Source organism: Theropithecus gelada, chromosome 9 (assembly GCF_003255815.1).
Source record: "Theropithecus gelada isolate Dixy chromosome 9, Tgel_1.0, whole genome shotgun sequence".
Classification (NCBI taxonomy): Eukaryota; Metazoa; Chordata; class Mammalia; order Primates; family Cercopithecidae; genus Theropithecus; species Theropithecus gelada.
Window position 1 is genome coordinate 61,701,902 of NC_037677.1, and position 24,346 is coordinate 61,726,247.

The 24,346-nt window shown below is 51.7% G+C and overlaps 1 protein-coding gene across 3 annotated transcripts; it reads right to left on the reverse strand.

Annotated features, from left to right (window-relative positions):
• Positions 1–283: 283 nt before the first annotated feature.
• Positions 284–3,335, reverse strand: DDIT4 (DNA damage inducible transcript 4). Of its 3 annotated transcripts, none has more exons than XM_025395765.1 (3): positions 3,249–3,335; positions 1,890–2,157; positions 284–1,615 (listed from the first exon to the last, which is right to left on the reverse strand). In XM_025395765.1, exons 2-3 carry the CDS (start codon positions 2,095–2,097, stop codon positions 1,122–1,124), a joined length of 702 nt encoding a protein of 233 aa, XP_025251550.1. In that variant the 5' UTR covers positions 2,098–2,157; positions 3,249–3,335; the 3' UTR covers positions 284–1,121. The 3 variants fall into 3 exon arrangements, with proteins under 3 accessions (XP_025251550.1, XP_025251548.1, XP_025251549.1); XM_025395763.1 differs by lacking the exon at positions 3,249–3,335 and adding an exon at positions 2,249–2,904; XM_025395764.1 differs by lacking the exon at positions 3,249–3,335 and having other exon boundaries at positions 1,890–2,385.
• Between the last annotated feature and the right edge of the window lie 21,011 nt (positions 3,336–24,346).

Genomic DNA, 24,346 nt, shown 5'->3' on the forward strand with positions numbered 1-24,346 from the left:
GTGAGTTCTCCCTCTGGAGACTCTGGCATGGTGGGAGGTCTGACTCACCCCCTACCTTCAGGGGTTTCCAGTGTTCTCCTAGTAGCTTCAGCCAGCACAGAGCCAAGGGTTCTTGGCACAGATGGCACACGGTACACATACCTCTGTCACCAGGCTGGCAGGCAGTCCCAGAAAGGGATGGAGGAACACACAGGTGAACCCCAGGGCCTGATGAGACCTGCCTTTCACTAGCACCCATCTCCCTCCTTTTCACTTCATGGCACTGATTAGAGACTCAACCAACTGTTTTAACAAACATGTTTATTAGAAAAGTAAAAAATATTGCATAGGTCTTAATACTTGAACATCAAGTGTATTCATGAACAGTGAGTATCTTATCTTCATGTAAACAGTTCTAGATGGAAGACCCGGATGGCACTCCTCCCAGGGAGGGGTTCCAGCCCCCACCCTCTCGGCCCCTCCCTCCCAGCTCAACTCCACAGCACACGGTGGGGGAAGGGTTGAATGCAGCTCCCAGGTGTATTTTTTCAAGTGTCAAAGATCCCAAGTGATCCCTGACACCCACCCCTTCCTACTCTTACATTCATGCGTCTGTAAGATAGCTGCCTACAACAGGTCAGTAGTGATGCTCCGATCAGAAAGACAAAAGATACAAAACAAACAAACAACACACTTGGTCCCTTCAGACCAGTAAGATACACAAACCACCTCCACGACCTCCCCCCTCCCTCTGGCTGCTCTGAGGAGCACGTGCCCTTTCACCCTGGGCCAGGCCGAGGCCTGAGCAGCCCAGCTGCTCTCTGGCTGTCACACCACTGTTAACTGTCAGTAACAAAAATAATAAGGTACATGCTACACACACATCCAGCTGGAAGCCTTGTTGGCCCCTAAGCCTTTGTTTCATGCTACAGTACTGAGGGGTATGTGTCCCCAATGCACAGCCACCTGCACACAACTCAATGAACTTCCTGGGAAGCACTGTTCCCCCACCTCCACCTTAGGTGGCTGCCTCAGTTTTCCAACCACAGGAATCAGTCCCTCAGCTCCTGCCTCTAGTCTCCACCCCAAAAGTTCAGCTGTCTCTGCCTTGGGGGGCACTGTCAGCCCCCGCAGGTTGAAGTTCAACACTCCTCAATGAGCAGCTGTTCCGAGCTGTACAGCTTCTTCTTGATGACTCGAAAGCCAGTGCTCAGAGTCAGGGACTGGCTGAAGCCAGGGAGGAAGGGAGAGTTGGCGGAGCTAAACAGCCCTTGGATCTTGGGCCAGAGTCGTGAGTCCAGGCGCAGCACGAGGGTCAGCTGGAAGGTGGGCACCAGGCTGGGGTCGAGTGCCAGCTGGCCCACGCTGTGGCAGCTCTTGCCCTGCTCCACGCAGACGTCCAGCAGCGCCCCCCGCAGGCCGCACGGCTCGCTGTAGGCCAGGCGTAGTAGTTCTTTGCCCACCTGGCTCACCAGCTGGCCAGGCATCAGCAGGCGCGCAGGGCGCCGCGAGCCCAGACGCGCCTGGGCCAGGCTCTCCTGCAGCAGCTGCATCAGGTTGGCACACAGGTGTTCATCCTCAGGGTCACTGAGCAGCTCGAAGTCGGGCAACGACACTCCATCTAGGTAAGCCGAGTCTGGAAAGGAGAGCACACAGGAAGGGGTATTAGAGCGGCTTCAAAAGGAAACGCACAGGCGGGGAAGGTGCTGTTTCCTTAAGAAACCAACGCTCCTTCCCACTCCGTGCCTCAGTTTCCGCCTCACTCACCTAAATACTCCAATTCCCCCTGCCCCCAAGCAATCTGGGTCCCGATGGGATAGGAAGCCAAGGTGGTTCTGACCCCTTCCAGCACCGGGGCTTCCCCACCTTCCCGGCCCCTCGAGTCGCGTCGGCACCCGCCCACCGCTCACCTTCCTCCGGCCCGAAGCCACTGTTGCTGCTGTCCAGGGACTCGCAGTCCGAGCTCTCCAGGCTCGTGGAGCGGTCAAACCCCTCCTCTCGGGCCGCCGACCCCCAGGCTGAGCGCGGCGGCCGATCTGGGGTGGGAGTTCCGGACAAGGACGAGGGCGAAGACGAGGTGGACGACGACGACGAGAAGCGGTCCCAAAGGCTAGGCATAGTGAGGACAGACGCCAGGGCGTTTGCTGATGAGCACAGAGTGCCGGAGCGTAGAAGCCGCTGTAAGACAAGAGGGTCACCGACCAGGCGTCAGTCTGGGGACCAGACCAGACCGCGAGCTCTAGGACCCACACACAGAAGGGACGCTCACCAGCTAGCGCGGCCAGCGAGAACTGCTAAGACAAGTGCGTCCTGCCGCTCGAATGGGTGTGCGAACCGGTGCCAACCACCGAGAGCTGCCCGGACCTGTCCCTGCTCCACACTCGCACCTCCCCCTTGGCCTGCTGCTCCCTAGCACCAGCGCGGAGCAGCCTATAAGGACTAGCGCGGCAAGGCCACGCCTTCTCTGCGCCACGACCCAATCCAGACCCGGGAGTGTGGCCCGCCTTGGCCAATGGACTCCGGGCGCACGTAAGCAACGTTCTCTCCTGCCCGGTGACAGCGGCCGGGCCCCGCCTCCATTGAGCCCCAGAACGCTCGCAGCCGAACCCCGACCCACCGCCACGCCCCCTTTCTGGAAAGGATCCACGGCGGCTGCAGCTGCCAAGGTCCCCGAGGGCGCTCGCGGCAGGGGAGGATCAAGGAAAGACTTGTTTATTATAGGGTTGCATTGCTGGGGGAGGGGACAGCCCGTGACCAGGCTAGGAGGAGAGGCAGGGAAGCGTGAGGGGGCGGCGGGCAAGGAAAATGGTTGCCCCCAGCGTCTTGGATCCTAAAGCTTCGGGCACAACTGGGAACACACGGGGGGAATGCCCGTGGGACGGCGGCGCGGGAGCAGACGTTAGCCCGGCCTGCCCTCGCGCCCTTACCCACTCTATTCCTGCTATGCAAAGGGTCGGGATATGGGGGTGGGGTCCACAAACTGGGCAGCTCCGGGCACCATGCTGCTGCTTCCCTAAGGCCCCACCTGCCCATCCTGGCGTTACTCTACAGCCCCAGGACATGGGTTAATGGGGATCCCTGCCTCCCAAACCCTATCCGCTTCCACCTTCTAACTGCTCCCAAGGAGAAGGCTTGAGGAGAGTGGTTAGAGGAGTGTGGATGGGCCTGGGTTCATAGCGCCCAGTGCAGGGATGGAAACGAGGATCCACAGCAGTTGGACTCACAGACCCATCCTCCCGCCCGGCGGACTGCAGGCAGCGAGGCCGGGCCTCCCTGCCCGGGCGCCCCCCGGGTCCTAGCGCCCAGCCCTCGCATAACGCTTTGTGTAAAAGACCCAGACGGTTGCATCAGGACCGAGGACCGAGATCTCTGGAAATGCCAGGGAGTGCAATGGCCATCCCCTGTTTCGTCATTCAGGCGGGGCCGCAGGAAATCTGGCCTGGCAGCAGTGCTCGGAAGCTAACAGTGGTTGCCGAGGTGGGTGGAGGTTGGGACGGACTCGACCTTTATTGCTCTAAAGGTTTATCAGTCTGGGACACGGGGACCCTGATGGAAGAGGGAGCCAAACTTACATCAGACGCCCAGGGCCCCCGGGGCGAGTAAGGAACCTAACCAGATAGGCGGGCCTTGCCTCGGGTCAGGCTTGCTTTCGCGTGACAAATGACACTTGCAGGAGATGTCAGGCCACTGCCCTCCTCAACCTTCATCCCCACCCCAACTTAAAAAGAAAAAAGAAAAAGTTGACACTTGGGCCAAGACTTAGAACCTGAAAGAACCAGAATCCAAGCCCTGCACCCTACTCTCATTTTACAGGTGGAAGACCCACTTATGGAGACAAATTTATGGATAAAAAAAGAAATCAGGGGATCCAGGAGACATCTTAAAGACAGCTGCAGAATGGAATAGTTTGTGAGCCACTGGGACTTTCGCGGCCTTCTCTTCCCATTCTTCAAGCTGTGTCACTTGTTGGAGCCTGAAAGACACCAGATTGCTTAACAATGGGGACATAAAAATTAAAAATAATAAATAAAAAGACACTGGATCAAGGCGGCTAGATGAAGTTCTTGGAGGGCTGGAGTAGATGACATGCTCTTGAAATCACTCTTTACAGAGGTGACCTGCATGGGTGCATCTTCCTGCTGGCCAGAGAGAAGATCTGAAATAATCCATCAGAACATTCACCTTTCCTCCAGGCTGACGGGGCAGGACACCTAAACACCCTCAGGAGATAGTTAGGATGTTTCTTCTTCTTCTTCTTTTTTTTTTTTTTTTTGAGATGGTGGTCTCACTCTCTCGCCCAGGCTGAAATGCAGTGGCGCTATCTTGGCTCACTGCAAACTCCGCCTCCAAACTCCAACGCCTGGGTTCACGCCATTGTTCTGCCTCAGCCTCCCGAGTAGCTGGAACTACAGGCGCCTACCACCATGTCTAATTTTTTGTATTTTTAGTAGAGACAGCGTTTCACTATGTTGGCCAGGCTGGTCTCAAACTTCTGACCTCAGGTGATCTACCAGCCTTGGCCTCCCAAAGTGCTGGGATTACAGCCGTGAGCCACCACGCCTGGCCTTTTTTTTTTTTTTTTTTTTGACAGGAAAAAAAATTTTAGGAAAATGTGGAACACTGACCTAAAGAAAGTACAGGCTTTTTTTTTTTTTTTTTTTTAAGTAGATATTCATAAGAAAAAGAATCCGGGTTCGGTTTGGGAAGGTCAGTGTATTAGGAATCATTTATTAATTCAACAAACACCATCAAGACTGCCCAACAGTGTTCCAAGCATCTTTTTTTCATTCACTGTCTCCTCCTGTTAATAAAACAGTTTCTTTTCAAAAGAAATCTATTAGTGTTATTTTCTCACTGTGTTTCTAAAAGGCAATTAAAAAAATAATAATAAAATAAAGGAAGGCAGTCCTGTTGTTGGAAGTGTTTCCTAAAGTAGGAGGGAGTGGGTTCCAGGGTAAAGTCTCCTGCAAGGAGGCCTGGCAGAGGCCTGGGGGAGTTGGGGTGGTCAGTGTCTTCCCCTTCCCCTGTGACACCCGCTAAAACCCCTGATAGAGACAAGGCCTGTCTGCTAGGAGAAACTTTGGATCTAAAAGGTGGGGGGGAAGGGGGAGTTCTTAACTGCTAGCCTCTCCGGGGAGCCAGAGTGCAGGGCTTTGGTCCATCCTGTCCTGAGGTGGAGGGTAGAATCCCTTCCATCTGGCTGGAGCTGGAAAGACTTTGTAACCATCCTCCCTACACTGAACACCCCCTCCCCGCACAACTCTGCAAATGGAGCCCTTCTGGGCAGGAGGAAGCTCCATCTCCTGGCCTCAGACCTCATTGGAGTTCTCACAGAACCTAGAAACCCTGCATTTGGTGTCCATCCACCGGCTCCTCCTCCCCTCAGGGCAAGGTGGGCTTAGCTAGACATGCTTCCACCAGCAGCTTTGGCCACCCAACTCTGGCATCCCTTCCTCCAGGAAGCCTTCCCTAGCACCCCCATCCCAACACTCCATCCCTTAGGTGCCTTCCTCAGAGCATCCTTCCAGCCTGTGTGTATCTTTGTTATTAATAATTCTTTCCACTTTGGTCTTCCCACTAGACAGTAAGCTACTTGAGGATGGCGTTCTACTCATCCTAACTTCAAGCAGCCAGCACTGTGCCCAGTACATAGAAAAGGCTCAGCAAATGTTCCTTGGATAAATACATGAATGAATGGATGAATGAATGGCTAGATGAGGCGAGAACGTGGCTTCTCTGGCTGTGGTGGCTCACACTTTTAACCCACACACTTTGGAGGTGAGAGGATTACTCGAAGCCAGGAGTTTAGGACCAGCCTAGACAACACAGTGAGACTAATTTTAAAATTAGCCAGGTGCAGTGGCTTATGCCTGTAATCCTAGCACTTTGGGAGGCCAAGGCAGGCGGATCACAAGGTCAGTAGTTAGAGACCAGCCTGGCCAACACGGTGAAACCCTGTCTTACCGGGCACCGTGGCTCACGCCTGTAACCCCAGCACTGTGGGAGGCTGAGGCGGGTGGATCACCTGAGCTCAGGAGTTTAAGACCACCCTGGGCAACATGGTGAAACCCCGTCTCTACTAAAATACAAAAAGTTGGCCAGGCGCAGTGGTTCACATCTGTAATCCCAGCATTTTGGGAGGCCGAGGCAGGCAGATCACAAGGTCAAGAGATTGAGACCATCCTGGCCAACATGGTGAAAACCCCATCTCTACTAAAAATACGAAAATTAGCTGGGTGTGGTGTTGGGTGCTTGTAGTCCCAGCTACTCAGGAGGCTGAGGGAGGAGAATTGCTTGAACCCAGGAGGGGGAGGTTGCAGCAAGCCAAGATTGCACCGCTGCACCCAAGCTTTGGCTACAGAGTGACACACCGTCTTAAAAAAAAAAAAAAAAAGGCCGGGCGCGGTGGCTCAAGCCTGTAATCCCAGCACTTTGGGAGGCCGAGACGGGCGGATCACGAGGTCAGGAGATCAAGACCATCCGGGCTAACACGGTGAAACCCCGTCTCTACTAAAAATACAAAAAATTAGCCGGGCGTGGTGGCGGGCGCCTGTAGTCCCAGCTACTTGGGAGGCTGAGACAGGAGAAGGGGGTGGGGGGGGGGGGCGGAGGTTGCAGTGAGCTGATGTTGCGCCACTGCACTCCAGCCTGGGTGACAGAGTGAGACTCCACCTCAAAAAAAAAAATTCTTGGGCGGGTGAGGTGGCTCATGCCTGTAATCTCAGCACTTTGGGAGGCCAAGGCAGGTGGATCACCTGAGGTCAGGAATTCAAGACCAGCCTGGCCAACATGGCGAAACTTCATCTCTACTAAAAATACAAAAAAATTACCTGGGCGTGGTGGCGCGTGCCTGTAGTCCCAGCTACTTGGGAGGCTGAGGCAGAAGAATCACTTGAACCTGGAAGGCGGAGTTTGCAGTGAGCCGTGATCTCGCCACTGCACTCGAACCTGGGTGACAGAGCAAAACTCCGTCTCAAAAAAATAAATAAATAAAAAATAAAAATTAACGGGGCACGGTAGCACACATCTTTAGTCCCAGGTACTCAGGAGGCTGAGGTAGGAGAAACGCTGGAGCGGCCAGGGTTACAGTGAGCTATGATGGTACCACTGCACTACAGCTTTGGTGACATAGGGAGACAGAAACAAAAAGCACATGGCTTTCCCCAGAATTGCAGACACCTGCATCTAGATTCCCAGGATCTAGTGGGGCCTATGGGGTGCCTTCAAGAGGACCTTTCCATCCTCTTTCTGGCAAGTGCTGCCAAGAGCCTTGGATAGCTCTGACCATTTCCCTTCCTCCTCAGCTGGGGTCCGGGAATGGGGCTTCTAAGCCACTCCAGTTCTTCCTCTGGAATACAGTCAGCGACCGACCCCAGGAAACTGGGGAGAGAGGTGACACCTTGCAGAGGGCTGATCTGTTGTAGGGAATCTTTTTTTTTTTTTTTTTTTGAGACAGAGTTTCGTTGTTTCGCTCTTGTTGCCCAGGCTGGTGTGCAATGGCACGATCTCGGCTCACTGCAACCTCCGCCTCCTGGGTTCAAGTGATTCTCCTGCCTCAACCTCCCGAGTAGCTGGGATTACAGGCATGCACCACCATGCCTGGCTAATTTTGTGTTTTTAGTAGCGACGGGGTTTCTCCATGTTGGTCAAGCTGGTCTCGAGCTCCCGACCTCCAGTGATCTGCCTGCCTTGGTCTCCCAAAGCGTTGGGATTACAGGCGTGAATCACTGCACCCGGCTTTTTTTTTTTTGAAACAGACTTTTGCTCTTGTTGCCCAGGTCTCAGCCTCCTGAGTAGCTGGGATTACAGGCGTGCGCCACCACGCTTGGCTCATTTTGTATTTTTAGTAGAGACAGGGTTTCACCATGTTGGTCGGGATGGTCTCGAACTCCTGACCTCAGGTGATCTGCCCACCTTGGCCTCCCAAAGTGCTGGGATTAACACTACAAAAAACAAAAAAGTAAAAAAAAAAAAAATTATCCAGATGTGGTGGCCCACACCTGTGGTCTTAGCTACTCAGGAGGATGAGGTGGGAGGATCACTTGAGCCCAGGAGGTGGAGGCTGCAGTGAGCCATGATCACGCTACTGCCTTACAGCCTAGGCGACAGAGTGAGTCCCTGTCTCAAAAAAGAAAGAAAGAAAGAAAAGAAAGAAAGAAAGAAAGAAGGAAGGAAGGAAGGAAGGAAGGAAGGAAGGAAGGAAGGAAGGAAGGAAGGAAGGAGAGGGAAGGAGGGAGGGAGGCGAAGGAAGGAAGGAAGGAAGGCAGGCAGGAAGGAAAATTAACCATTTCAAAGTGAACGGTTCAGTGGTATTTAGTACATTCACAATGTTGTGCAACCACTACCTCTATCTGGTTCCAAAACACCTTCCTAACTCCCATGGAGGTCCTTTACCCATCAAGCAGTCACTCCCCTCAGAATGCTTTGAAGTTGAAATGTTCCCTTGTTAGCAGAAGTAGGGCTGGGTGTGGTGGCTCATGCCTATAATCCTAGCACTTTGGGAGGACAATGTGGGAGGATTGCTTGAGGCCAAGAGTTCAAGACCAACCTGGCCAACATAGTGAGACCCTCATCTCTATTTTTTTATAATTAAAAAAAGAGAAGAAGAAGAAGCAGGGCTGCCTCTTTGCACAACTCCAGAGGATGCTGCTACCATTAGAGTCTGCATGAACATGTGTCTTCTGGAGAGTAGTGCTCCAGGGAGCAATCATCACATAGACACAACATGCAACATGGCAGCCGCAAGACAACCCTGGTGGGGATACTGGCCAACCTCTGAGCAGGAATGGGCTGGTGTCATGTCCCAGATGACTCAGGCCTCTGGAGTTGGTGATCAGGCCCCATGTCCCAGTGTCTGTGGCCAGGGCCCTGACCATGCAGAAACCCTGTCTCTTCCAGCGTTGCACTCTATTCCCACGGGACTCGCAGCAACCTGCAATTTAAAGTCAATGAGCACTCACTCCCGGCCACCTGCCCCTCCCTATTCAGGCGGTTCTGTCCTGAGCACCGGTTCCTACAGCTTCGGTCTGGCAAGTCGCCCCAGTCAGGTTTAGGAAGTTGAACCAGATCTTGGGGTGGGGGTGTGATTCCAAGAACCCCAGAATTCAGGATGGAAACCCCTGGCCCAGAACCCCAGAATTCAGGATGGAAACCCCTGGAGGCCAGCCAGCTCGCTCGCATGTCTCTGCTTGGGCCGCCTCTGCAGCCCTTTGGACATTTCTCATTGCAGCTGGTGGAAGTGGCTGGTGGAGGAGCCCGTGGGGGGGTGGGCAGTAAGCAGAGGGTGGAGTGGTGGGAGGAGGTGGAGATGAGAAGTCAGCAGAAGTGTTCCCAGGATTCTGTGGCTTTCTTGAAAAACAACAAACAGCTTGGTCAAAATAGCATGATTATAAATGCACCTGGTTTAGGAGGCTTGTGAAAAGCTGAAGTGAGGGCTTCAAGGAGGATTTTGACTACCCTACTGGAGGGAAAGTTAAAAACTCAGCGGGGAGTCTTTATGCAAATGAGGCTGCTTTTTGAAATGGAAATACTAACAATAGAATGTATTGCGCAGTCTTTTTTTTTTTTTTGAGACGGATCTCACTCTGTTGCCCAGGTTAGAATGCAGTGGCACAATCTCAGGCTCACTGCAATCTCCGCCTCCTGGGTTCAAGTGATTCTCCTGCCTCAGCCTCCTGAGTAGCTGGGACTGCAGGCACGTGCCACCACGCCCGGCTAATTTTTGTATTTTTAGTAGAGATGGGGTTTCACCATGTTGGCCAGGCTGGTCTTGAACTCCTGACATCAAGTGATCCACCCGCCTCCGCCTCCCAAAGTGCTGGGATTACAGGCATGAGCCACCGGGCCCGGCCTGTATTGAGCAGTCTTTCTTTTTTTTTTTTTTTTTTTTTTTTGAGACGGAGTCTCGCTCTGTCGCCCAGGCTGGAGTGCAGTGGCCAGATCTCAGCTCACTGCAAGCTCCGCTTCCCGGGTTCCCGCCATTCTCCTGCCTCAGCCTCCCGAGTAGCTGGGACCACAGGCGCCGCCACCTCGCCCGGCTAATTTTTTGTGTTTTTAGTAGAGACGGGGTTTCGCCGTGTTAGCCAGGATGGTCTCGATCTCCTGACCTTGTGATCCGCCCGTCTCGGCCTCCCAAAGTGCTGGGATTACAGGCTTGAGCCACCGCGCCCGGCCTATTGAGCAGTCTTTCAAAGCAGTTTTTAAAAATCTGTTGTCCAGACTGGGCGCGGTGGCTCATGCCTGTAATCCCAGCACTTTGGGAGGCCGAGGCGGGCAGATCACCCGAGGTTGGGAGTTCGAGACCAGTGTGACCAACATGGAGAAACCCCGTCTGTACTAAAAATACAAAATTGGCCGGGCGTGGTGGCACCTGCCTGTAATCCCAACTACTAGTGAGACTGAGGCAAGAGAATTGCTTGAACCTGGGAGGCAGAGGTTGTGGTGAGCCGAGATTGTGCCATTGCACTCCAGCCTGGGCAACAAGAGGGAGACTCCATCTCAAAAAAAAAAAAAATCTGTCGTCCAAGTATGCCCTGAGGAACAAATATAGTGCCATTCTACAGATGTGGACATTGAGGCTCAAAGTGAGAGTCCCGTAATCTCTCCATGAACCAGTGGCTTTCATTTCAGGTCTGATTAATAATTAGAATCAGGCTGGGTATGGTGGCTCACGCCTATAATCCCAGCACTTTGGGAGGCTAAGGCAGACGGATCACGAGGTCAGGAGTTCAAGACCAGCCTCGCCAACATAGTGAACTCTGATCTCTACTAAAAATACAAAAATTAGCCAGGTGTGGTGGCACGTGCCTGTAGTCCCACCTACTCAGGAGGCTGAGGCAGGAGAATCGCTTGAACCCAGGCGGCGGACGTTGCAGTGAGCTGAGATCGCGCCATTGCACTCCAACCTGGGCAACAGAGTGAGACTCTCTCGGAAAAAAAAAAAAATTAGAATCAGCTGAGGAGCTTGTAAAACCAAGATTTTCATCTCCTCAAGCCCCATTCTGATTGGGTAGGTCTGGGTGGGTTCCTTAGGAGCAAAATTCTCCAGGCGATTCTGATGCTTATCTTTAGTTGGGGTGCTTATTGACCTCTAGGAAAGAAAGATAGGCATGGGTGGGTTAGGGGCAGGTGACAGCTTACAGCTGTGTAGACAGGGCTCACACGTGACAAAGGTGAGCTCACAGACAACCAGTTCTACTTGGTTCTGCCCGGGGTCCTAGGTTTCCCAAGAAGTCATTTCCTCTGGGGAGAGGGCAGGGCAGTGCAAACCCCACAAAGGGTTAGGTTGATAAACCACCCATGCCAAGGAATAAAGGTTTTGAGAGATGGGAGAGTAGCCTGAGGATTCTGGCAGACCTCTGTATCCCAGCAGTAGCAAAGGCACAGACAGCCTACCAGACTTCATGCAGCCCACCCATCTCCAGCCCGTGCGGTCAAATGAGTTGTCCTGGGGACCCAGCCAGGCCTGGAACCTCGTCCTTCTGACTCCAGCACTGTCTCTTTTCTCCTCACCTGCCCCACTGGCTGTCAGGAAGGAACCCCATCCACTTAGGGGCCAGGTTTCTGCCAGCCATTACTAAGATCTCTCTCCATTCCTGGGTTCTGAACCCTTGTGAGGAGAGAAAGCAATAAAGTACAGGGAGGGCTAGGCAACCCCCTCTCTCTAGTGAGTCTCTTAAGCCACGACTAGCCTGGGGCCTGTGGGGTGAGAGGACAGGAGTCAGCAGACCTGAGTCAGGCTGTTTGGCCACTAAGGATGGATCGAAGTCTGGGCTGTGGCCCAGAAGCAGCCCCCAGGAAACATACTATGTCTTTGAAGCCCAGAATTTTTATTACAAATAACGCAATTTTGGCTGGGCGCGGTGGCTCACGCCTGTAATCCCAGCACTTTGGGAGGCTGAGGCAGGCGGATCACGAGGTTGGGAGATAGACTAACACAGGGAAACCCCATCTCTACTAAAAATACAAAAAATTAGCTGGGTGCAGTGGTGGGCGCCTGTAGTCCCAGCTACTTAGGAGGCTGAGGCAGGAGAATGGCATGAACCCAGGAGGCCGAGTTTGCAGTGAGCCGAGATCGCACCACTGCATTCCAGCCTGGGCAATAGAGCGAGACTCTGTCTCAAAAAACAAAAAAAACCCCGCAATTTTGCATTTTATTGTACATTTTATCTGTGTTAATTTCAGTAGCAAATGTTTAGATTTCTTACTAGATTACTTAATTTCTCCCTCCAAAAAAAGAAAAAAACTTGTTTTTTTCTTTCTGCAACCTCTGCCTCCCGGGTTCAAGAAATTCTCCTGCCGCAGCCTCACGAGTAGCTGGCATTACAGGCATGCGCCACCATGCGGCTAATTTTTCTATTTTTAGTAGAGACAGGGTTTCGCCATGTTGGCCAGGCTGGTCTCTAACTCCTGGCCTCAAGTGATCTGCCTGCCTCGGCCTCCCAAAATGCTGGGATTACAGGCCATGAGCAACCAAGTCCGGCCTTCATACTGAAGTTTTGAAAACACGGAACTAGAGAATCTCAAAGACCTCTTCAACCTCTACAAGGATCATAGCAGAGGAGGAAGATATGATAAATCCCATGGAGTTGCTTTCCCCCAAACCCCAGGCCTAGCCCATAGGACTGTCTGCAGGAGGCCTGCCAGAGAAGGTAGAAATAGGCATTTCAGCCATTTCAGTGTTTTTGCCTTTTGAGGGCTTCCAATTGGTTTACAATATGGAAATATTGATGATATCCATATAACAAAGGGAGAAGCAGGGATGAGGGTTTTTCCACCAACCTAGGGCATCTATGACAGGGGACGACAGAGATGATCAGGACCTGCTGCAGTTGGGACAGCCCAAACCCAGGCTCATCACTTGTCTGTGACAGCAAAATGAGCTCACTTCATTGTTGTTGATTTTCCTTCCGGAGAAGAAAGGAGACCAGGAGGACCTGTCTGGCCTCTGGGTTTCCCAAAGGGCTGGGGTGAGTAGTGTTAGATCAGCAGAGAGAAGGGTCAGCCCTCTCACAGTCAGGATTCTTCTGTCAGTAGAATGAACCTTAAAATATTTTTTTTCTTTTCTTTCTTTTTTTTTTTGAGATGGAGTTTCACTCTTGTTGCCCAGGTTGGAGTGCAATGGTGCAATCTCGGCTCACCGCAACTTCCGCCTCCCAGGTTCAAGCGATTCTCCTGCCTCAGCCTCCCAAGTAGCTGGGATTACAGGCGTGCGCCACTACACCTGGCTAGCTTTTTTGTATTTTTAGTAGAGATGGGGTTTCTCCATGTTGGTCAGGCTGGTCTCGAACCCCCAACCTCAGGTGATCCGCCCGCCTCAGCCTCCCAAAGTGCTGGGATTAGAGGCGTGAGCCACCACGCCCAGCTAAAATCTTTTAATGTTAAGATAAGCAGGTCCTAAGAGAGTACTCCTTCCAGCCCCCAACCTCCCCACTTTATGGACAAGGAACTGAGCTGCAGGGCAGGGAGCCTTAGGAGGTTCCAGGATCTCCCTCTCTCCTGGCATTTAGGCCCTACTCAGTCCTCCGGAACTTTCTTCTCCCTGCCTTTGGTCTCCTTCCTCACCCTTCTGCCACACCTCTAACCTCACTCAGAAGTGCATTTTTATCTCCAGTGGCCTTAATAGTCAAAGGCTTGGGAAACTCAGGTATATGCAAAAGGTAAAAGGCAGCTGCCCAGGTCTGCATGTTGAGCCTTTCTCTAGAACACCTGGGCTGGCAGGAAATGGGATATGCCAGCCCACCTGGCAATTTGCCATCTCTTCACAAAGATCTTTTTTTTTTTTTTTTGAGGTGGAGTCTCACTCTGTCGCCCAGGCTGGAGTACAGTGGTGCAATCTCAGCTCACTGCAACCTCTGACTCCCAGCTTCAAGGGATTCACCTGCCTCAGCCTCCCGAGTAGCTGAGATTACAGGAATGCACCAACACGCCTGGTTTACTTTTGTATTTTTAGCAGAGATGGGGTTTCACTGTGTTGCCCAGGCTGGTCTCAAACTCTTGACCTCAGGTGATCTGCCCCCTTTAGCCTCCCAAAGTGCTGGGACTAGAGGCGTGAGCCACCGCACCAGCCTCCTCACAAAGATCATTGACCCTTATGGAGCTCTTTAGGATTCTAGAAACACTTGCATAGGCCGGGCATGGTGGCTCATCGCTTGAACCTGGGAGGTGGAGGTTGCAGTGAGCCTAGATCTCCAGCATGGGTGACAGTGCAAAACTCCATCTCAAAAAAACCAAACCAAACAAACAAAAAAACACACTTCCATATTTTTTAGGGCTTTCATAATTTTTAATTTTTTTTTTTTAATTTTGAGATGGAGTCTTGTGTTACCCAGACTGGACACGATCTCGGCTCACTGCAACCTCTGTCTCCTGGATTTAGGCGATTCTCCTGCCTCAGCCTCCTGAGTAGCTGGGATTGCAGGCGCCCACCACCATGCCCGGCTAACAATTGTATTTTTAATAGAGACAGGGTTTCACCATGTTGGCCAGGCTGGTCTTGAACTCCTGACCTCAGGCGATCTGGCTGCCTTGGCCTCCCAAAGTGCTGGGATTACAGGCATGAGCCACTACACCCGGCCTTAAACTTTTTATTTGTCTTTTTCCACATGTTCTAAAGGATTTTCATAACTTTGTCAATAAAAATAACAACTGGAGGCTGGGCATGGTGGCTCATGCCTGTAATCTCACACTTTGGAAGGCCAAGGTAGGCAGATCACTTGAGTCCAGGAGGTCAAGACCAGCCTGGCCAACATGGTGAAACCCCATCTCTACTAAAGAGACAAAAAGTTAGCTGGGCATGGTGGAGTGCACCTGTAGTATCAGCTTCTTGGGAGGCTGATGTGGGAAAAACACTTGAGCCCAGGAGGCTGATGTTACAGTGAGCTGAGATTGCGCCACTGCACTCCAGCCTGGGCCACAAAGGGAGATTCTGTCTCAAAAAAAAAAGACTTAGGCTGGGCAGTGGCTCATGCCTGTAATTCCAGCACATGATTTGGGAGACTGAGGCGAGTGGATCACTTGAGGCCAGGAGTTCGAGACCAGCATGGCCAATGTAGTGAAACCCTGTCTCTACTAAAAATAAAAAAATTACCCAGGCTTGGTGGTGTGCACCTGTAATCCCAGCTACCTGGGAGGCTGAGGCAGGAGCCCGGGAAGCAGAGGTTGCGGTGAGCCAAGATCGTTCCACTGCACTCCAGCCTGGGTGACAGAGTGAGATGCTGTATCAAACAAAAACGAAAACCAACAAAACAAAAATAATGGCCTGGTACGGTGGCCCACACCTGTAATCCCAGCATTTGGTAGGTGGAGATGGGAGGATTGCTTGAATCCAGGAGTTCAAACCAGCCTGGGGCAAGTTGTGAGACCCCCATCTCTACTAAAAATTAAAAAACAACGACTAATATACCTGTGTAGAGTTTGTAGGCAGGACAGACCTCATCAATGTCACTGCACAGGTGAGAAAACTGATTCAGATAGGTGCAGTGACGTGCCTACAGTCACATAGCGTCAGCAAGGCTGGAGCCAGGACTCTACATCTAGGCTCATTTCCTGATCCCAGGCAACCCACACTCTTAGTTGTAAACTAAAGGGGACTGTTAATGCTGGAAAGAGGGGGGTCGATGTTGTAGGGTGGGGTGTAGAACAGTCGGAGTGATCTTCTGTTATCGCTAAGAAGATGTTGACCCAAGAGACTTTCTCTAGGTCAGCCCTTGTTTTATCTGATCAGGTTCTTCCTCCCCCTGCAGAATTCAGCAGCACCTAGCAGTGCTGACTCAAATGGCAAGGCCGACTGACACTCGAGGGGTTTCCCTTTCGCTGACACCCTCAGTCCCAGAAGTGACAGTGATTCTGTTACCACATCCCCCTCTGGAATCCTCCCCCTGGGAGCTCTGGGGTCCCATAGGAAGGCCACTCTGGGAATTGGTGCCTGTGAAGAGGGGCCCTTCCCCACCCCAGCTGTCCCGTATGTAATCCACAAAGGGCCAGACTCTGGCATAGGCACCCAGGAGCCACTGCTGAATCTTTTTGTACTTAAAAGCAGCCGCACAGAAACACAAAAACTTTCAGACTCTGCTCCGGGAACTGGTGCACTCAGGAGCTTAACTGATTTCTCCGCGGTCTGCGGTGGCTTGTCTGGGGCCAGCGGGATGGGGGAAGGGAAGACCCCCCCTCAGCTCCCTCTCTCCTCCCTCCACAGCTGAGGTGCAACCTCAAGAGAGCGCTGCCGCCGGGGTGACAGATGCAGAGCAGCTGACTGGGGGGAGGGTCCAATCCCCGTCGACCCCCTACTGGGGGAAGCGGAGACGTGACTTGGAGAACGTGCGACTGAGGAACGGGAGGGGGATGGAGGGAGATGGGGAACGGGGAGGAGGGCGGGGCTGGCCCTGGCCCCGCCCACCCTCAGGAGGAAGGAGGCTCCTCCCACTGCCCGGGAGGCGAGCGGCCAGGCCACAGAGATGCTGAGCTCAGCATTTGGGGCCCCGGCGGCTGGGTGGGGGCAGGGCGCAGGGTTGGCGCCTTTCTGGTGAGAGCCCTAGAGAGGAGAGAGGGGGAGGGAGGGAGAGGCCGAGGAGGCCCTCACAACCCTGAGGCTGTAACTCTTCTCCAACCGGGTGGGTCGTGCTAACAAAGCGGTCTCTGTTGGGGAGGGGAAGGCTTCCTGGGTGTGCGCAAACCCTAAGGGATAGGGGGAAAGAATGTCTGTGAGTCACTACCCTAAACCCTGACTTAGCCCCGAGAACTCACGTCAGAGAGGCCAAACCTTTGTGCCCTCTGACCCCAGGATTGATTTGGTGGAGGGGGCGCAGGGCGCAGGGCTGCCCCTGTAGGGCTGCAGTCCCTACTGCCCCGGCTACCTCTGCTAGTGCAGGAAGGAGTTGTATTTAAGGCAATCTTGAAAAGTGCAGGGGGCATCAGCTTGCGAAGGGAAGCAAGGAAAACCTTTGAACCCACCTGGCACAAGTGGCTACCCAGGCCAGGCGGATGGGTGGCTATTTTTGAGGTGACCTACATACCTATTTGCCTCTTTATCTTTTTATTATCACACATGGTTATTATGGGAGTTTTTCTTCAGCACTTAGTGCAGCTGATGCGTTCGTTGAGGGCTGCACAGTAAGGTGTGTCGCCTCCCTCGCCAGGAAGTTTTAAGAGTGTCTGGGCCAGGAAAGAAGGTCATCAGTAGGCCTGCAGCAGCTTCCCCAAGCTCTTGCCACATGGAACACGATCTTGACCCTGACGCCCCCATCCAGATCTGGTCAGCCCTGGAGGCAGATGATGACATTCAGATTTGACAACAGGGTCACTGGGTTTTGCTGGGGCCTGAAGCCCCTCAGCCTCTGGGCCTTGTTGCTTGCAGAGGCTGACTCCATAGTGTTACGGCCCCACACTATGGCTTTTCTGCACAGATGGAGCAAGGGATGCTCATCTGCAGATGAATTGTGGGCAGAACTGGTTTGGGATTTACTGCTCTGATTTTTCTTAAGTATAAGGAAGGAGAGCCTGGAACTTTCTGTTTATTTAACTTCTGTTCAACCTCACTAGGGCCTCCCTCTCCAGACCTTTTTATAGCTCCCCATTGCCTTTAGAGCCAGTCTGGCTGCTTAGTTCAGCCTCGCAAGCCTCAGGGGCAGGCTCTAGATTCATCTCCCACCCACAGCCCAGAAGGGGAAAAACACATATGGTTCTAATTATATCTGAAATGCTCTTAAATTTTCCATAAAGTACAGTATGCATGGCTTTGTGTATACAACTTTGCATAGTAATATGTATGTAGATATGCAAAATATATACAGCCACGTAAGATGGATCCTAAAGAGAACATCAACAAAGGATAAGCATATAATTTACAGTACTTTAATAATGCTAAAGACAGACACATAGACCTGGAAGTGAGACTGGCAGAGGTCACAGCAGATTTTTCTCTTCTCTCATCTGGTGCTCCCACTGGGATAAAAAAATCTTTGGCCCTGAGAAAAATGGATGCCTGTACTCCTTAACATGCTCTGTTTTTTAAAAAAATTTAATTAATTAATTTTTTTGAGACAGGATCTTGCTCCGTCCCCCAAGCTGGAATGCAGTAGTGTGATCTCAGCTCACTGCAACCTCTACCTCCTGGGTTCAAGTGATTCTCCTGCCCCAGCCTCCAAAGTAGCTGGGATTACAGGTGTGTGCCACCCACCCAGCTAATTTTTGTATTTTTAGTAGAGATGGGGTTTCACCATGTTGGCCAGGCTGGTCTCAAACTCCTGTCCTCAAGTGATCTGCCTGCCTCGGCCTCTCAAAGTGCTGGGATTACAGGCATGAGCAACAGTGCCCAGCCATAATTAACCTTTCCCAGGTTCCCTGTGCCTGGTGAGATGCCATTCCTGTGGGGCCTCAGGTGGCTTCCATTCCAGCTTGCTCCTACCTTCACACCAATTACTCTTCTTCAATGCACTTCCCACCTTATAGCTGCAGCTCACACTCCCAGCTTGTGTTAAGCTCCAGGTCCTTTGAGAAGCCCTCCTTGAACAGGCTTGGGAACCCCCTTGTTCCCCTGCTGGAGAATTCAGGGTAGGGAGTCCAGCCCAGGCCTGCTTGCCTTGGAAGCCTGTGCTCAGTCACACAGCTGTGCATGAGTTGCTCCTTTCTCCTTCAATAGTTTTTTTTTTTTTTTTTTTGAGATGGAATCTTGCTCTGTTGCCCAGACTGGAGTGCAGTGGTGCGATCTCGACTTACTGCAGCATCCGCCTCCTGGGTTCAAGCGATTCTTGGGCCTCAACCTCCTGAGTAGCTGGGATTACAGGCACCCGCCCCCATGCCCAGCTAATTTTTGTATTTTTAGTAGAGATGGGGTTTCCCCATGTTGGCCAGGCTGGTTTCGAACTCCTGACCTCAGGTGATCTGCCTGCCTTGGCTTCCCAAAGTGCTGGAATTACAGGTGTGAGCCACCGTGCCTAGCCCAATCGCTAATATTGAAAGGATCCTATCCTGGGTCTGATGCTCTATCAGATTGTAAACTCTTTCAGAGGTCACATATTTTATTTTATTTAATTAATTAATTTATTTATTTTGAGATAGGGTCTCGCTCTGTTGCCCAGGCTGGAGTGCAGTGGCTGGATCTCAGCTCACTGCAAGCTCCGCCTCCTGGGTTTATGCCATTCTCCTGCCTCAGCCTCCCGAGTAGCTGGGACTACATTAGCTGGGACTACAGGCGCCCGCCACCTCGCCCGGCTAGTTTTTTGTATTTTTTAGTAGAGACGGGTCTCACCGTGTTAGCCAGGATGGTCTCGATCTCCTGACCTCGTGATCCGCCCGTCTCGGCCTCGCAAAGTGCTGGGATTACAGGCTTGAGCCACTGTGCCTGGCCGAGGTCACATATTTTAAATCTTTTTTTTTGTTTGTTTAGACGGAGTTTTCGCTCTTGATGCCAAGGTTGAGGTACAGTGGCTGGATCTCGGCTCACTGCAAACTCCACCTCCTGGGTTCAAGCGATTCTTCTCCCTCAGCCTCCCGAGTAGCTGGGATTACAGGCACGCACCACCACACCCAGCTAATTTTTTTGTATTTTTAGTAGAGACAGGGTTTCACCATATTGGCCAGGCTGGTCTCGAACTCCTGACCTCAGGCGATTTGCCTACCTCAGCCTCCCAAAGTGCTGGGATTACAGGCGTGAGCCACCATGCCTGGCACATATTTTAAATCTTAAAACAAAACAAAACAAAATTGTTTTTATTTCTAAAATGTTTGGTAGAGACAGGGTCTCACTATGCTGACCAGGCTGGTCTTGAACTCCTGGTCTTAAGCAATCCTCTTTCCTTGGCCTCCCAATATATGTATCTTTTTTTTTTTTTTTTTTGAGATGGAGTCTCACTCTGTCACCCAGACTTGAGTGCAGTGGCACAAATCTTGACTCGCCGCAACTTCCACCTCCTGGGTTCAAGTGATTCTCCTGTCTCAGCATCCCAAGTAGCTGGAATTACAGGCACATGCCACCATATCCAGCTAATTTTTGTATTTTTAGTAGAGACAGGGGTTTCACCATGTTGGCCAGATTGGTCTCAAACTCCTGGTCCCTAATGATCCAACTACCTCAGCCTCCCAAAGTGCTGGGATTACAGTCATGAGCCACCACACCCGGCTGTCTTATATAAATCTTTAAATACCCTCTACCACCACCACTATAATTGCCCCCAATACACCCACACACACCCCTGTCCCAGTGTTGGGATATATACAGTATATGCTCAACAAGTGTTTGACCCAGAATTGAATGGAACTGGAGCCCACATGTGACGCAAGGTCAATGTGGAATCAGCAAGAAATCTCCGTGACCCCTCCCAGGCGGTGGGGAACTCTACTCCCTCTGAACTCGGCCAGCACTTGTTATTGTCATAGAAAGTTAAAACTGAAAGGGGGATTCCCCTTCTTGTATATTTGAGGAGAATAAAGGGGAAGTGTCCAGAATCTGGTTCCAGTGTGGGAACCAGATCCCACAGTCTGCTGGTATCTCTCCACTGCAGCTTGTTACCTCTTCAGAGAGGGCTTCCCCGGTTGCCCGCAATCCCTTCTTCTCCCATGCTGTTTCCTTTCAAAGCACCAATTCCCTTTGTAATCATTCATTCATCTACCTGTGTGAATGTCCAATGCCTGACTTTCCCACTAAACTGCAAGCTCTAGGAGGCCAGGGTTTGTATCTATTTTGTCCTGGATCTCCTGGTGCCCTGCACAAAAAGCCCAGCCCACAGAGTTTCCAATAATAATATATGAAAACACAAAAACAAAACAAAACAAAACAAAACAAAAAAAGAATGAGGCCAGGTGTGGTGGCTCACACCTGTAATCCCAGCACTTTGGGAGGCAGAGGGGGGTGAATCACCTGAGGTCAGGAGTTCAAGACCATCCTGGCCAACATGGCAAAACCCTGTCTCTACTTAAAAAATACAAAAATTATCTGGGTGTGGTGGTGCACGGCTGTAATCCCAGTTACTTGGGAGGCTGAGGCAGGAGAATTGCTTGAACCCGGGAGGCAGAGGTTGCAGTGAGCCAAGATTGTTCCATTGTACTCCAGCCTGGGTGAGAGAGTGAGACTGTGTCTCAAAAAAAAAAAAAAAAAAGAATGAGTATCCATATGGCCTGAGAACCTCCGTACATTTCCCCAGGGCAGTGCTGAGACTGGCTCAGAAAGTGCTGAGTTGACAGGTCTGGAGAGTTCCTTGCCAGGAACTCCAAGGCAACACCTGGTCTTGAGCAGCTTAAGGTATATGGGGGCAATAGACACCTAGTGAATAACCCTACCACCACCAGGAAGAGGTTTATGCTGGGGATGACAAATCAGATTGGGGATTGGAATCTAGTAATGGTGTGGAGGGCAGATTGGAGGTTGGAGACCTAAGGCAGGGAAACAATTAGGTCATGATTGCAAAAACTGAAAACCACCTAAGTGTCTCTGGTAGGAAAACAGTTAAATAAATTACAGTACATCCCAATCATGGGAAATTATGTGGGTGTTAAAAAGAGGGAGGTAGATTTTGGAAAGATGTCCAAGATCTGCTGTGAGGTGACAGGAACAGGTTGCAGAACAATTTGTACACTATAATCCCAGGCTGAGGGGAGACAAAAGAGGACACTCCTCTGCAGATACACGCACTTAAACATGCTGAGAAAACATCTAGAAGGATACTGGAGAAGCTGTTGAAGAAGGATGAAAAGGCTTTTTCTTTTTCTTTTTTTTTTTTTTTGAGACAGAGAGAGTCTCACTCTGTTGCCCAGGTTGGAGTGCAGTGGTGCAATCTCGGCTTACTGCAACCTCCGCTTCTTGGGTTCAAGCGATTCACCTGCCTCAGCCTCTCAAGTAGCTAGAATTAACAGGCTTGTGCCACCACACCCAGCTAATTTTTGTATTTTTAGTAGAGAAGGGGTTTCGCCATGTTGGCTAGGCTGGTCTCAAACCACTTACCTTAGGTGATCTGCCCACCTCAGCCTCCCCAAGTGCTAGGATTACGAGTATGAGCCACCGCGCCCAGCCTACTTTTTCTTTCTACACCTTTTGCACTGGTAGATTTTTACCATGAACTTATATTCTTTTCACAAGAATTGTTTTGTTTTGTTTTTTTTTTTTTTTGCTATGGCAGGATTGGGGGTGATGGGTAAGGAGGTGGCGTGGGGGCTGGACAACTGAGCCCCAGTGAGCAGTGCCAGGGAGGGAGGCCCATTAACAGATGGACAGGACTGGAACCAGGGAGGAGGCCGCAGAGCCATGGCACCTGGGATGTGGAATGGGGGGAAGCACAGTGCCGTGTAGGGGGCCTCACTCAAGGTGATTGATCTCTACAGTGCCAGTGACCCTAGGCAAGGGACAAGCAGCCCATGGCCAGGAAACCCTGAATTTGGGGAACAAGGGCAAGGAAAGGAAGTAGGTCGAACTTAGGACCCTACGGATTCCTTGGCCGTTAGCACCATCCTTCGGGTACAGGCCGTTCTGGCTGCAGCAGGGAAACAAACAGATGAAGGAGGGGCCAAACCCCAGCCCCCGTGGGAGGAGGTCGGCTTCCTACCAGCCCTGGTGTTCCTGGGAGCGTGCCCTGGTTCTCTGCTTGCTCTTTTGGGCTGCCCGCTAGCAGGCCAGGCTAATGTCCAGGCCCAGGGTGAGAGGCCAGGGCTTCTGGCCCCTTTCGGAGGCTAAGCCCCTTCCCAGGACCCAGAGCAGAGGAAGCCAGAACAAGGCTGTTCATGGAGAGATTGCAGGGGAGAGAGAGCTGGGTGGGGGCGGAGAAGGTTCTTGGCTCATAGAAGCCAGTGAAAGCCTGCAGAAGGTCAAAGGTAGAGGAGTGCTCTGTGATTTCTGAGACGGCACCTCATTTATCTCATAAACACTTGCTCTGAGCCCAAGTCCAGTGGTAATGCTGCCCCTATGCAAAGCTGGATAAGTGGCTCAGAGGGACTCTGCCTGGGTCTTGTCTTCAGGGCCTCTGCAAAAGCTCCTGTGTACCAGGAGCAGCTGAGGCCTTTTCACAGGTGTCTATTTATTATACACTAGAACCTTCTAGAAGAAAATTTTTTTTTTTTTTTGAGACAGTCTTGCTCTGTCGCCCAGGCTGAAGTGCAGTGGCATGATCATAGCTCACTGCAGCCTCAAACTCCTGGGCTGAAGTGATCCTTTGCCTTAGCCTCCTGAGTAGCTATGACTACAGGCATGTACCATCATGCCTAGCTAAATTAAAAAATTTTTCTTTTGTAGAGGTGGGGTCTCTCTTTGTTGGCCAGGCTGGTTTTGAACTCCTCCTGCTTTGGTCTCCCAAAGAGGTGGGATTATAGGCATGAGCCTCCATGCCTGGCCTAAAGGAGGTGTTTTTTTTTGTTGTTGTTGTTGTTTTTTTAACAAAGCAAGAAACTGAGACGGGTGCCTTGCCCCTGACCACATCGTTAGGAAGTGATAATACTGGGATTCGAGGCCGGGTGCAGTGGCTCACACCTGTAATCGCAGCACTTTGGGAGGCCAAGGCGGGCAGGACAACTGAGGTCAGGAGTTCGAGACCAGCCTGGCCAACATGGTGAAACCCTGTCTCTACTAAAAATACAAAAATTGGCCGGGCGCGGTGGCTCAAGCCTGTAATCCCAGCACTTTGGGAGGCCGAGACGGGCGGATCATGAGGTCAGGAGATCAAGACCATCCTGGCTAACACGGTGAAACCCCGTCTCTACTAAAAAATACAAAAATCTAGCCGGGCGAGGTGGCGGGCGCCTGTAGTCCCAGCTACTCGGGAGGCTGAGGCAGGAGAATGGCGTAACCCTGGGAGGCGGAGCTTGCAGTGAGCTGAGATCCGGCCACTGCACTCCAGCCTGGGCGACAGAGCGAGACTCCGCCTCAAAAAAAAAAAAACAACAAAAAAACAAAAATTAGCTGGGCGTGGTGGCGCACGCCTGTAATCCCACCTACTTGGGAGGCTGAGGCAGGAAAATCGCTTGAACCCAGGAGACAGAGGTTGCTGCAAGCCGAATTTGCACCACTGCACTCCAACCTGGGCGACAAGAGTGAAACTCTGTCTCAAAAAAACAAAAAGCAAAAGACAAAAAACAAACAAACAAAAAAAACAACTGGGATTCGAACCTGGGTGTGCCTATTTCCCACTTATAATTTGGTTGCTTGGAGCTCAGAACACATTTTCCCATAGAAATTATGCTGTAAGTGGTGGTTTGGCTGCCATAATGGCCTAGCTCACCCAGGGTATAGCCAGAATTAATTCTATGTTTCAGTACGGTTGTGGATGAATCAAGCTTCCGCGGGCTAGCCTGGAAACCCACGAGAGAGGCAAAATGTGTTGAGGGTTTGCCCAGCTGGGAACTCTTGCCCTTCCTATAGACACCTGGCTCAGGGCAAGCTGGCAGTATG

Coding starts and splice junctions, on each gene's coding strand:
- DDIT4 (XM_025395765.1), bottom strand. CDS start 2,097: ATGCCTAGCCTTTGGGACCGCTTCTCGTCGTCGTCGTCCACCTCGTCT. Junction 1,616..1,889: donor TGGCTTCGGGCCGGAGGAAG/GTGAGCGGTGGG, acceptor TCTCCTTTCCAG/ACTCGGCTTACCTAGATGGA.